General features: G+C 30.4%; 1 protein-coding gene across 4 annotated transcripts in view; it reads right to left on the bottom strand.

Annotated features, from left to right (window-relative positions):
- Epac (Exchange protein directly activated by cAMP) overlaps positions 1 to 13,219 on the bottom strand; it is a 106,207-nt gene extending 92,988 nt beyond the window's left edge. For 2 of the 4 annotated variants that reach the window (XM_070643270.1, XM_070643274.1), the window contains exons 1-2: positions 4,331 to 4,758; positions 1,080 to 1,634 (exon numbers count right to left, since the gene is read on the bottom strand). In XM_070643270.1, the coding sequence (XP_070499371.1) occupies positions 1,080 to 1,114 (35 nt within the window). In that variant the 5' untranslated portion in view covers positions 1,115 to 1,634; positions 4,331 to 4,758. Of the gene's footprint in view, positions 1 to 1,079; positions 1,635 to 4,330; positions 4,759 to 12,909 lie in introns of those variants that run through there. The other 2 variants (XM_070643273.1, XM_070643271.1) reach the window with 2 other exon arrangements.
- Positions 13,220 to 13,476: the final 257 nt, after the last annotated feature.

Genomic DNA, 13,476 nt, shown 5'->3' with positions numbered 1-13,476 from the left:
ATCTTTTTGGACAGTGTTGATATCTGGTATTGGAGACTATGTTTTTTGAATTTTACATGGATTGACTCAGTCCGAAAAGCAACATGCGACAAATTTCACTTTTTGCCATAAAAATTGATTAAAATCAGCTGTCATGTAGTTATCCGGGTGACCTCACGAAACGAAGCAATGTAGCGGCCCAGTGACTACATAGATAGCCCGACTGCCACATTATAATTTCCACTTGACTTTCTTCATATTCAATATATGCGCATCTTCAAGTATTATCTTTTGTCATCAGTGAAATGTAAAAATCTCAACAGAGACAAGGTATTCAAGGCACTTAATAACAGTTAGTCAGCAGATGAGTATCTGATAAAAAAAGAGAGTCACCGAACGCATGGCGAAAATTTATGTGACAAATGACAATAATAACAACAATACATGTATATGAGTAATATGTGAGAATGTCTTCGACAGAAGAAAGACGTCCGAAGCAACGACATTGGAAAATATTTAAATAATTTCATGTTATATATGACCAAGCCTTTGAATATTCTTTTTTCGGACGAAAGCAGTATAGATAAATAAAAAAGTAAACAATACTAAATTGTCTACAATGAAAATGCAGATTAATATATGGCATCAGTATGCATACACACACATGATGTATCCCGATCAACACAAATTATGGAGGGTTTGCCACGAAGCTTTCAAGCAAAGCTCGAAGTCGACTCGATTTCATATAAAATTCAAATATACTTCAAGCTCTGCTTTATAGTCTCTGCCAAACCTATTTTATTGACTGAAAATCAAAGCAGCTATTATTTGGCAGCCATGCGGAAGCCACTACTCCTTGGCAGACATTCGGAAGCCACACAAAAGCAGCTCTCATTTTGTGCTAATAAAATAATTTTATCTGAGCATTAATAGCTCCATATCGGAGACTTAATAGCTCCCTGATGGACCCTCCCAACTTGTGTCGCTCGGGACACCCATCATGTACATAAAATATGTATTTACAGAAATATAAAAAAATAAATCTGCATATAAACGCACTATAGCAAAAAAAAATGTTTAAATTATGATAATTTGCATACCTTTTATCAATCGCATTTATCCATTCCATTGCCATGATGATGTAAAGCAATTATTTTACTGATGATGCAATAATAATGTGTATGTATAGATGTATTGTGCTGTTGTACGATTTTTTAATTCCTCCTTTATTGAATTCTTGTTAGATACTTTTTTCTATAGCCTGTATCATTAGCATAAATGAGCGGAAGCAAAAATTTAATGATGACAGTTGAGGATGAAGAATTATTATTGCCAGTCGGTGAATGTAGATGATGAAGATGCTTTGATGTTTACTCAGACAACACTTTTTAGTGACGAGCTTATATTTAAGTATTACTATATATGTGAATGTTTATCAACTCTTTAAAAGCTGAATGCACAAAAAATGATTCTTTTTTTCACTTATATGAGATCCACTTTTCTCTCTATTTTTTTGTATGCATTAATTATTCAATTGCATCGTATCACTACTATGCATTTCCTTCCTCTCATTTTATTATCACTTATTCATTATGCATAATTTTTTTTTTATTATTTCTCCGATGCATTCATCTCAGCTCCTCTCGGATTTTATGCTGAAAGAAATTGTTAACTTTACAGTGAGCACTCAACTCTTTTTTTATAACTTTTTTTTAATTCATTTCAAATTTAATGTCAATTATGGCAGTAATGATGAAAATTGTGTAGCATGCTTTGATTTCCATTCTAATGAATTTTCAAGAGATTTTAATTTCAACTCATTTGAATAATGTTTTTTTTTTTCTATTTTTTAAACTTTGATACTTTTGTGTGTTTTTATTGCAAACTTTATGATTAATTTTGAACAGGAAAATTTTATGCAACCACCTCAACAAATTTACAGAGTCCCTTTGATTTACAGTTTTGTATTGACGTTTGAAAAGTTTTCATTTACAGTATTTTTGAGATTTATTTTCATAGTTGAGTGATGTTTGGTTTGAGGGAAATTGGTTCTAAAAATTTGAAAAATAAATTTTTGAATCAATTTTTGCATGCATAACTATTTAATATTTAGTGGAGAATTTGGCTATTTTGTGAATTACTATACTATAAAAATGATAAGGATTCACAGGATTTTCCAAATATTCCCAAATATATTCCAAATCCTCCAAACCTGAATTTCTCAATTTTCACCATTTTCAGGTTTTTAAAGAGCGATAAAGTTTCAAGGAAAGAAGACATTGGATACTTAGTAATTTAGTTTGCATAGAAAAACTTTTCTTTTTGTGAAAAGAGCTCTAACAAAGTTTTTAAGATCTGAGCTCAAACTTCATCAGTTGTTCAGCAAAATGATTGTTATATTTTTATTCAAACTCTTAGCATATAGCTTAACAAGTGTAGGAGGAACTAAAGATGTTTTTGAAAGTAAGTTTAGATATCAACGAAAAACCTTTTATTGCATAAGAGTTTGAGGGAAGTTTGAATTTGGAATTTTTAAGTTGATATGTGTCAATTTGAAGATTTTGTTTGAAATTTTTGAAATTTTGGAGAAATATGAAATTTGAGAATTTGATAAAAAATCGCTGATTTTATAAAAATTTGACTAAATTAAGTCTAAATTTAAAACTGACAAAACAATTTGGAAATATAATTTAAATTCGAAATTTCAAAAATTCAACAATTAAAAAAATCTTAAATTGAAAACTTTAAAGGTCTTAAATTAAAATCGCAATTCTTTGAAAAATTAAAGTAAAGTATTACGACTTTTAAACGTCACAATTACAAATGATTCATTTTAAATTCAATTAATTTAATAAATTTATCAGAAATTTTTCTTAGTCAGCGTCAATTTAAATTTTTTCTCACATTCAAAAACTCTTCAATTTCTTCTCCACAAATTAAAAACATTTTCTAAATCAAATTTCATGCACTTTTTATCTCAAAAATACCCCCAGAAGACAGGTGTCTGTCTTCCACAGACTTTACTGTACAATTTACCAAAAAAAAAATTAAATATTTCATGTGCTTTTTTCGTTTTTCTGATTCACATAATCTACGTGATTGTGCAAGTGAAATTTCATTAAAACTGGAACTTCCAATTTATATTCATGAAGGCAAAATGAATTAAAAAATTATTTAATTTCAACCATCAACAATCAATCAAACAAGCCAGCAGTTTTGTAAGAGTGATTGGTCCTCTCAACTAGATAAATTGTCATAAAATCACTCCTACAACACTGCCCGTAGAAGCGTTAAAGGAAAAACACTTTTTTTGGAAGTTTCAACTTTACAAATTTAAAGCGAATTGAAATGAATGGATGAAAAATATTAAAAAGGTACAATAACAACAATGAAAAAAAAAACTGCGAATGAAGCGAACGAGTTCACCTACTCATTTTTTATAACTTATTTCATTCAAGCCAATTCAACACTAGAAAGAAAGAGAGACTTTTGCATATATGTGAAGTCTATATGTTGAAACTTTGTGTACGAGGTGAAAACAATTTAAGTAAAAAACAAATGAGTGTATACATCTGAGATTTTTGCTTGCCACTAGATGAGTGGTGCTTAAGCTATGGTATGAGGAACTTGAGTGATGTATGCAGATGTGGAATCAGGTGAGTATTTGGAGTTAAATAATTCACTGATAAAAATTTGAACTTTGTAAACATTTTAAGATTTAAAAAAAAACTGAAAATTTGAAATTCTTCTAAAAACTTGAAATTCATTTAATAAATTTGAAATTCTTTTAAAAACTTGAAATTATTTTAAAAACTTGAAATTCTTTTAAAAACTTGAAATTCTTTAAAAACTTTAAATTCTTTTAAAAATTTGAAATTTTTTTAAAAATTCAAAAATTTTTTTAAAATTTGAAATTTTTTTAAAAATTCAAAACTCTTTTAAAAATTTGAAATTCTTTTTAAATTTTGAAATTCTTTTAAATCTTAAAATTATTTTCAAATCTTAAAATTATTTTCAGATTTTATAATTCTTTTCAGATTTTAAAATTCTTTTGAAACTTTAAATTGTTTTTTAAGATCTGAAATTCTTTTCAATTTTTTTAAATTTCTTTTCAAATTTTAAACATCTTTTTCAAATTTTAAAATTCCATTCAACTTTTAAATTTCTTTTCAAATTTTAAATTTCTTTTCAAAATTTAAAATTTTCAATTCTCAATTAAAATCTGATATTTCACAAATCACAACAAAGGTTCACCACCACTGCCACTAGCTCAACGCTTGTTTGATTGAAGTTGTAGCGCAAAAAAAAATATACTTAATGAGGAATAAGACACCCGTGCACTAAAATTTACTTCATCTGTTATCGATTTTTTACTTTCTGCACAAATCTCACAAGGTAGAGAGCCAAAACTGCCCCCAAATTCTTCAGTCGAATGCAAAATAAAAGTTTTTCCGTTCCTTTTTGTTCAGTCAAAATATGAAGGTGTCCGAAATTGGATTTTTTTTTCCTTTTCCTTTTATTTTATTTTCTTCACAAAAAAAAGCACACAAATTTTCACGATATCGAGATGTAAATGAGAAGAACTTTTTGTATTTTATGGGTATATGAATTTATGCACGCATGGGGAATCGTGGGAAAGTATCAACTGTGCAAAAAATAAATATGAACTAAAAAAATTTTCTTCCGCTTATGTTGCTATTAGCAATGCCAAAATATGTATATAAATTTCCAACAAAAACAGTTAATTAATAATTTACAGTGTGAATTTTCATCACGGATTTTTTTGTATCAAGTCAGACAAATCTTTAATGTTATGCTTTCACGAACGCGGTTCCGAAAGAACTGAGAATCAGTAACACAGACGATAAAATGTTTACTTCATGTGATTTTTTTTTTTGTTTCTTCACCCACTCACCGGGTCTCAGTAAGTAAAGCAACAATCTACAACACAAAATTTTTTTACTCTCAGTTTTCTACGTGAGAGTCTTTTATACATACTCAATGCACTTTTTCGGCTGTGAGAGAATATGAGAGGGAAGTTCGTGAGAGAGGAAATAATGTGTCTGAATGAGATCATTAATTGGTGCATGGACACTTGTCGCGCTTCGAGCATTTATTTTTTCAACTTCTTATTAATTTGTTACATTTTTTTTTTTGGATTCCTTTTAGAATAAAATTGTATCTAATTTATTTAGCAGGTTAGGCAATGTCTTCATTATAAAATTAAAAAAAAAATTATGAGGAATTTCATTGAGCAGCATGCAAGAATTTTTATATGAATTTTTTCACAACACGAAGTGATGTTTTTCTAAGAAGGTGAAGGAAAAGGAAAATTTTATTGAGAGGGTTCTTCAGATGTGATGTCTAATTATGTTGTGCATGAGAGACAAATTATTATTTCAGGTGATTTTGCTGTGATACAGGGTCGTATTTTAGAAGAGGAATTTGGGCGTTAAACTTCCTTTTTGGGAAAATTCTTCAATTTGCTAAAGGATTTCGTGAATAAATCTAAATAATCCCACAAAATTTTTACGATTTATACAATAAAGATGAATGTTTACCATCAGGTCGGCCTGACTATGTCCTTGAACCAGTTATCGCCTTATCCGACCCCCATCTTCTACATTGTATTTATTCTGGGATTGTAGGGTAGTTCATAGTCTTATTAGAACGACAAAATATACCCAATTAATACAAATATATTAAACGCACAAAAATCCGACTCCAGGTCCAGGATGCCAAATTCAATTCAAATTCGGCACGATGTTATAGTAATGTTGGCCTGGTTCCGAATTTTGGATCGATTTACCAAGTTGTCCTATTCGGGGCAGTCAATAGTGTCTATATTAACTATGTATACCATTATAAATACATCGTCCTGTCGACGGCAACACTTCAAAAAGACGTAAAAATCCCAACACAACTTCACTTCAGTAGAGTTAGCATGTGTATCAACCAGAATACATACTGGACTTTAAACTTCATGACTGCATCCTTTCAATAAACGTCATCTTTCAATGATCCCCCCAGCCAGCATGTGCCATTTCATATTCCTTTAATCAAATTCAAAATTAATGTAAGCTAAACGTAATAATAAGAATAAGAAAAAAATGAAGAAATTCATTACGTATAAAAAAAAAATTATGTATGTAGAGCGATAATAAAAAGTAAACATAAATTTGCACACGGATGGAAGTTTTTAACGCATTTTGTGTAATATGTACAGAACAAAAGAAAATATGAATAAATTAGTCACTTTGCCAATTGTTGAACTCTACGGAAATTCCAAAAAGCAAAATTTTTTAAATGGTCAATGTTTATATTTTTATAAATAGAATTGCTGCTTGTCGCATGTGTCAAGTGCTATTGTACTCAATGGAGATATATGAGCTATTTTTTAACATTTGTCGCAGTTGTAAATTGTTGTTGAATATAAATTTAAAGTGCTGCTTTAAACAACAATTTACTATGAATTAAACAAGCTTAAAATTAAATGAATCAAGTGGAATGGAAGTGCAATTTGATACGTAAAAAGGGTCATTCACAGAATCGGAACTGGAGTTAAATTTGTAATTTAAATCCGGTAAGTTGATAAGATTATTGTAAAACAGTGTTGGACAACCTTTTATTGTTCGTGGCACACTCTAATGGTAAGCATTGATCGAAACCGCATACGTCATACGGTTTCTGGCATTTTAAAAAAATTAGGATACTTGTGTGCCACGGAACACAGGTTACCCACCACTGCTATAAAATCAACTTTTGACTTATCAAATCTCTTTAATGTTTAAATTTTAAATTCAAACATTATTAAGTTCCTTCTTTGATGTGCTAATTTTCTTTAAAGCATAAACACATCCCCATCCCATAAACATTATTTTCATTAAAAATGCGCTAAAGTAATTTCTCATCCACATCTAGAATGCCTTAAGAACTTTACTTCTTTTTTCTCATATATTCCTTCTTTTATTTGGTTGTTGAGTAAATACACGAATATGCGCGACATATGTTGAATATCTAAATTAAATTAATTTGTTTGCCATAGAAATGGGAAAAAAAGTTATAATAAAATGCGATAAAAAATTCATTTTTTTTTCTCTTCTTTCTCCTTTTTGTCGTTCTTCATTCTTTGGATTGGAGCCGCATTTTTTGAAAATGAAATTTAAAAAATGTCAATACCGAAAGAAATATTTCGTACTTTTTTTTTATTTTATATTTTGACGATAAATTTTCATGAAAACAATGTAAGGTGCTCATTTTACTTCTTGCGTTGGGAATTTTCAGCTTAAATCAAGGTGTGGAAATTGTCGGGGATTATTTCAAGGATTACTTTTGAGTTTTTGAAGCACTTTAAAGGAGAATTTTACAAGAATTGTAAGTTCTTATGTAGAACAACTGCTGACTAAGAAGTCATGTTATTCAAATTTAAGTAAACCAGGAGCAGAAACTCCTAACATGCAAAGAGATTACACCTAAGAGCAGAGCACGCTTGCGAGCTTTCTCAACTACCATATTCAACTCACACTTAGCTCATACCTTTAGCTTGTTAGGGAAACGGAGTTACCAAAATTAAATTAGAACTGTAAATTAACTTTTATTTTTTGACTACTCAAATATGAAAGTTTATCCTTGCAACTAGACTCCTTAATCTCTTCAGTATACTGATGTGATATTGAAAGTGATCCTTGAGCGACACAAATGAAGGCTTTTCTGCGAGCCTTTAAAGGATACCATAAAGCAAGCATTCAGATGCCACATAGAATCAGCTTCCATTTGGTATTCATTAAGAGAGATTCATTAAGAGGTTTAGCAGAAACTTTAAAGCTCCTTAGTGGAGCCTTCGTCATTTGTCTTACTCAGAATCCTTGCATTATGATATTCTTGTTAATAAACATAAGCATACATTAAAATACACCTGATTGGTATTACATATATCTCAGATTAACAGAAAAGAGATGATTGCAGCCTTTCTATAAATCTAAGAAGCCTTTCTTTAATAAAGTATCAAATTAGAATTAAGATCTGCTTTAAAAATTCGATCCTTTTTTGTTTCCAAGGTAAAAAGTCATCAAAAACCTTCAACTGTACAAATTGTGTGATCTAAAGCTCAGCTTACACGTTTCGAGACTATCACTAGAGTCAAAGAAGTTAGAATTCATTGAGACACCGCATTCAAATCTAGACCGACAGAGTATAGAGGCACTCAAACCACTTATTAGTTGAAATTACTTCGTGGAACATAACAAGCTTCTTTTGTCGAGCACCTGATTGTTGTGGTGATATCCAAATAATTTGAATGAACCCACTCCACCACTAAACCACTCAGCTCTAAGAATGTGACCAAATCCTATTTTTAATTCAATGCGTCACAATCTCAACCTCATAAAGCTCCTCTATGTCTACTTTCACCAAACAGTAATCCTCAAATTAATTTTCCATCACAAACTTTACATTCAGCTTTTAATTCCAAACTATAAAAACTTTTATTCAGGAACAAGAATTTAACAAATAAATTTCGAGATTCATTGTTCCCTTGACTCAGAAAATAAAATAAAAGAATGCTCAAATGACATTTGTAAAAGCTTTCTTATTTATTAAATGAACATATTTCAACAGTAATGACAAAAAAATTTATTTTCGTTAATAAAAAACTCCACAGGTATAATATGAGAATACTCATTGATGTGCTGCGGTATGTTGAGAATTTTATTAAGAATTTTCACCTCATATGAACTTTCTGTCTACATATATATGAGCAGTCAGGTGAGGATTCCTACGGAAAATTCCCACATTCTAAAGAAAAGCCTCTAACATTATACAGGGAGATTCACAACACTTGAAGCCATTGTCAGGATTGCACATATATAACGTGAGGTTTTATGAGCTTTGTTTTATATGATTGTCAAGGAAGGAAAATTGATCATAAAAAATGCTACATCTACGTAGTGCGTTAACGAGATGAATAGACGACAAACAGATGAGACACGACAGTGAAAAAAGGAATAAGAAAATCTCTTTTGTGCAATATACTGTTTGGCATTAAGGAATTTATGAAGCAGTTTACTCTGTCTCACTTTCTTATATACATTTAAGGATCATCATCAGCATTATGCTCGTGTTTCAGGTTTTTCAAACACATTTTGTAAATTAAATAGTCGATATATTCACTATGTCTGTTCAACGATAGTAAGTCAACTGCTCTTGTTGAATCAATAAACTATTGATTTCAAAAAAGTAATGAATAAAGCTCTCAATCCTTAGAGATAAAGAGCATGCTTTCAAGGGGCCGAAACCCCTCTACAGCATCTTTCATTTGCTGATAAGCATAATCTTAAAATTTATTTAAATCGGTTACTTCCTTGCTGACAGCAGCTTAAATATCACTTCCCTGATTTTTCGAATAAACCAGATATTTCCTGGTTATTCCTGATAGGCAATGAGAACGCTAATATGATAGTAAGATGCCATTACGGCACCATGTTCGGTTCCTCACTGTCTGCTCGAGATTTTTGTCTGGATTAGATTGCAACCGATTTCAAACAGTAGTTTAGTTAAATATCCTATGGTATACTACTTTCTGAATTCCATGCAACATGAAGCCAGTAAAAGAAGTCATACGCGAATTTAAGAGGATACGACTAGACGAATATATATTGTATATTTATAAACTTGAAATTTGTGGAATTTTCCATAAAAAACTAAGTTTATTGCAGCTTGTAGTTCTAATTTAATCTATTTGGACTCAACTTTCAAATAGCTACCATATGGAACTTTCCCCAAGCGACTCATAGAAGAAGCAGTCTATATGGAGTCTATGGAGATTCCAAATTGAATCTAAACTTCGCATGGATTCTAAATGGAGCATTGTGTCGAACGGAGATGTTGTTTGTCTGCTACAAAAACGTGAATATTTATGTCACAGATATATCCGACCAAGCCAAAATGTTAGACCAAGATATATAGATGTGTACATACAAAGTATACTCGACCATACTCGATCATACGGAATTTCGTAAAATAATGTAAACAATAACATTTGAAAAATATTGAAAATTTACATTCAAAAATTTTCAAACAAATATAAAAAGACCAGTCAGTTAGATTAGCATATAATAAAGCATTTACAATGCTTCTGTATAACTAAACTCATTTAAAAGTAGAAAATTTTGCAAATCAAATTTTTATAAATTTTAGCAATTTTCTTTCGTAGTGTTAGTGTTTACAAAAAATTCAAATGTTGAGAATTTTTATATGAACACATCTATATATCTTGTGTTAGACCAAGCTAGAATGTTGAGATGTTCAGCAAGGAATTGCAGACTTTGAGCTACTCCAATGTGTCTTACATCCAATATACTCACCAAATTCCATTACTACTTTCTTTCTATTTTGAGAATCATTCGCCAAAAGATAAGTTCTTTAAACATTATATTGCTGTAATTTGAGCAATTGAAAAACATTCTCAAGAAACAACAACTTCTCATTTTTAGAATTCCACGAAAATTGCTCTCTTTCTTTTTTTATCCATTTCAATTATGATGGAAGTATTCGAGATAAAAATAAACATCTCAAAGAGCAATTAAAATTAATTAACGCTCGAATCTAAACTTCAAGAGGTTTCAAGAGCGCATTTTCTATGACAATATGGAACTGAGATGAGTACGAGATTGAAATTAATCTACAAATTTATTTTCATTTCTAAGCAAACAAAATTAAGTAAAATTTATTTTGTAAATTGCTTAAGTTAACAAACCTTATCAGACTCTTATTTCTGTGGATTTTAATGATTTTGAGGAAAAGAAAAGTTTTGGTTTCTAATACTTTTCTACTTATTTGATGTAAAATCCACGGAAACGTCTTCATTTGAGGATATTAGGCTCATTAAAATTTGAGAAAAATATTCAAATACTTCAAAAAGATGAACCATGGAAATGAACTTCTTTTAACTCGATTCGGCTGATAATTTTTACTTCCCCTTGATGTAAGGAATCATAGAAAGTTCTTTTTACGTAGCTAGGGTAGATATAATCGTGTATAAATTTGTTATCCATAAAAAAGAAAACGAACAGCTTTAAGCTAAACATTAAGTGATTGCTTTTAACAAAATTGTTAGCTCTAAGCTGTAAGCAATTCATAGAATCAGGAAGGTGGGTGGAATTGAATGGTTGTTTACAGAAGTATCTGTAATTGTTCATAGAATTTTGTAAATTGTGAAATCTGAGATGAAATTTTGGATTAATGCGAAATACTTTTTGGAAAAAAATCAGGATGAGATTTCATAAACAAACAGATTTGTTAAGATGATTGAGGATTGATTCTTGGAAATTCTATGAAGAATTCTGCATTTTATACGTTTGTCTGAAGGAATTTGTTTTCTTTTTAATGATTAAGTCAGTTTTGGAAATAAAAACAATTTGTTTTCTGATTAATTCTTAGGTATAGCAGAGTAGATACAGCTTGTTAATGTCGAATTGTAGACACAATTTTAAGAACAATTAAACGACTTAATGGAAAATTTAACAGACAATTTTAATGTTTTAATGCGTACACAATTGAACTTTGACATTCCCGATCAGCACAATGCTGCGAACTGCAGGTTTTGTCCCAAAAATAGGACAAAATCAGACATCATCACGATGCTGTCAAGGTAACTTTGCATTTTACCGTTAATATGACAAATGAAGCGGTGCCCTAGGCAGGAGCGTAGGTGGAATTTTGTTGAGGGGTGAAATTTGCTGCGGGATAAGTTGAATTTGTTTGAATTTTTGTATGGATTGCAAAAATTCAGAGAAAAATTGGGATTTTTTCACTAAAAACCATAGCAAATTGAAGAATTTTTTACATCCATATTCCATGATACACTGCTGTTAGATTGCAGTTATGAATGTTTGACACCTAAACCCCCAATCAAGAATACACCTCTGGCCTTAGCGAACACGCAGTGTTGTTCAGGATAAGACTCAATATTAAAAAGAACTATTTAATTTGTTGAACTGAGCCTCTAAAGATCATTTAATCAAAATTTGTCAAAATAACTAGAGACGCATTCTTGCATCCTTGGACGAACTATTAAATAAATTTCAAATAAACCAGAAAAGTATAACTTCATTTAAGTTGCACTCAATCATAATTAGCAGACAAAATTGTAACTAAGGATGCAACCCACCTTCCTCAATCTCAAATATGTAGTCTACCTCAACAAAACAACATCAAGATTTCTTTTTCCATATAATTTTTTCCATTTCCTCTTTTTCCACATTCTCTTCTTCCGATAAGGCACAAAATATTCATATTTATTCGCATAGCAATAAATAATTAATTTATTTTTTCCAATAGTACCCTTGGGATACAAGAAAAAAAAAGAAAATATTATTCACATGCACAGCAAAAATATTAATGAAGGCATAAATGAGACCCCGATGGTAATCACTTGGTAACTATTTAATTACGTGTTCCACAAGCTATCGCCTGTCTGTACGATTTTGTGTCACAATGACCAACCCTAATAAATTTTATTCTCAATATTTTTTTTCTACACAATCTTGATCATTGAACTGCCTTAATTAGATGTCACTTGTAGGCGATTATATCTTGTCAACTTGATCTTCATGAATAAAATTCTAATTCTTAAATTGAAATGAATTAAAAAAATATTCAAAATTCCTCTTTTGTGTCTGATGTGTTGTGACTCAGTGGTGGGCAACCTGTGTGACGTGGCACGCTAGTATGTCCCTAGATTGATTTGGAAATGCTTTAAATCGCATGTCTTGGTGAATCTTAGGTCAACCTAAGATGTGCCGTGACACAAAGGTTGCCCACCACTGCTGTACAGCTACAAGCTCGTCAACAATTTTTGCGGTCAGACATGAGTCTAAAATCGATATGCGAAAAACAAAAAAATAAAACAATGTATTGTCAAATTGTTGATACCTGTTAATTTTTCATTCATTTATGACATGGACATAGCGTGATAAAAACTTTCCCACTTTACTTTCCTCCATTTAGTTCTGTTCTGTATATATTTTTTTCGCATACAAAAAAAAAATGTAATTACACTTATTATTCACATTATAAATAATACATGAGGCGCACTAGCAAAATGGAAATAAAGGATGGAGACAATGTTTCTTTTTTCACCACAGTAAAGTCCATTAAATTAATGAATGCAAACTGTCCTCAACCTCCACTGAATATTCATTTACTTTTATTTTTATTCCATTTAACTTCGAGAGTCAAGTTTGTCCTTTAACTATTTCAATTTTAATTTCAATGTATAAAAATTAAATGGGAATTTCTTTTTTATGAGTTTTGATGACAACTGAAAAGTGTTTAAACGCTACCGCATTCTAGACGGGACTGATAAGAGGTGAGATTTTTTTGTGGAAAAGTGATTTTTTGTTTTGTACATTTTTCCTCTCAATTTTCTACATTCGGTTTGTTACAATGTAGAAAATTCTTGAAAAATTCATAGAAATTGAGCTAATAAAAGGATGTTGC

The sequence above is a fragment of the Chironomus tepperi genome, unplaced genomic scaffold (genome assembly GCF_022539635.2).
Source record: "Chironomus tepperi strain 1889 unplaced genomic scaffold, CSIRO-AGI_Ctep_v1 contig_309, whole genome shotgun sequence".
Classification (NCBI taxonomy): Eukaryota; Metazoa; Arthropoda; class Insecta; order Diptera; family Chironomidae; genus Chironomus; species Chironomus tepperi.
This window is presented reverse-complemented; position numbering and strand designations above follow the sequence as displayed.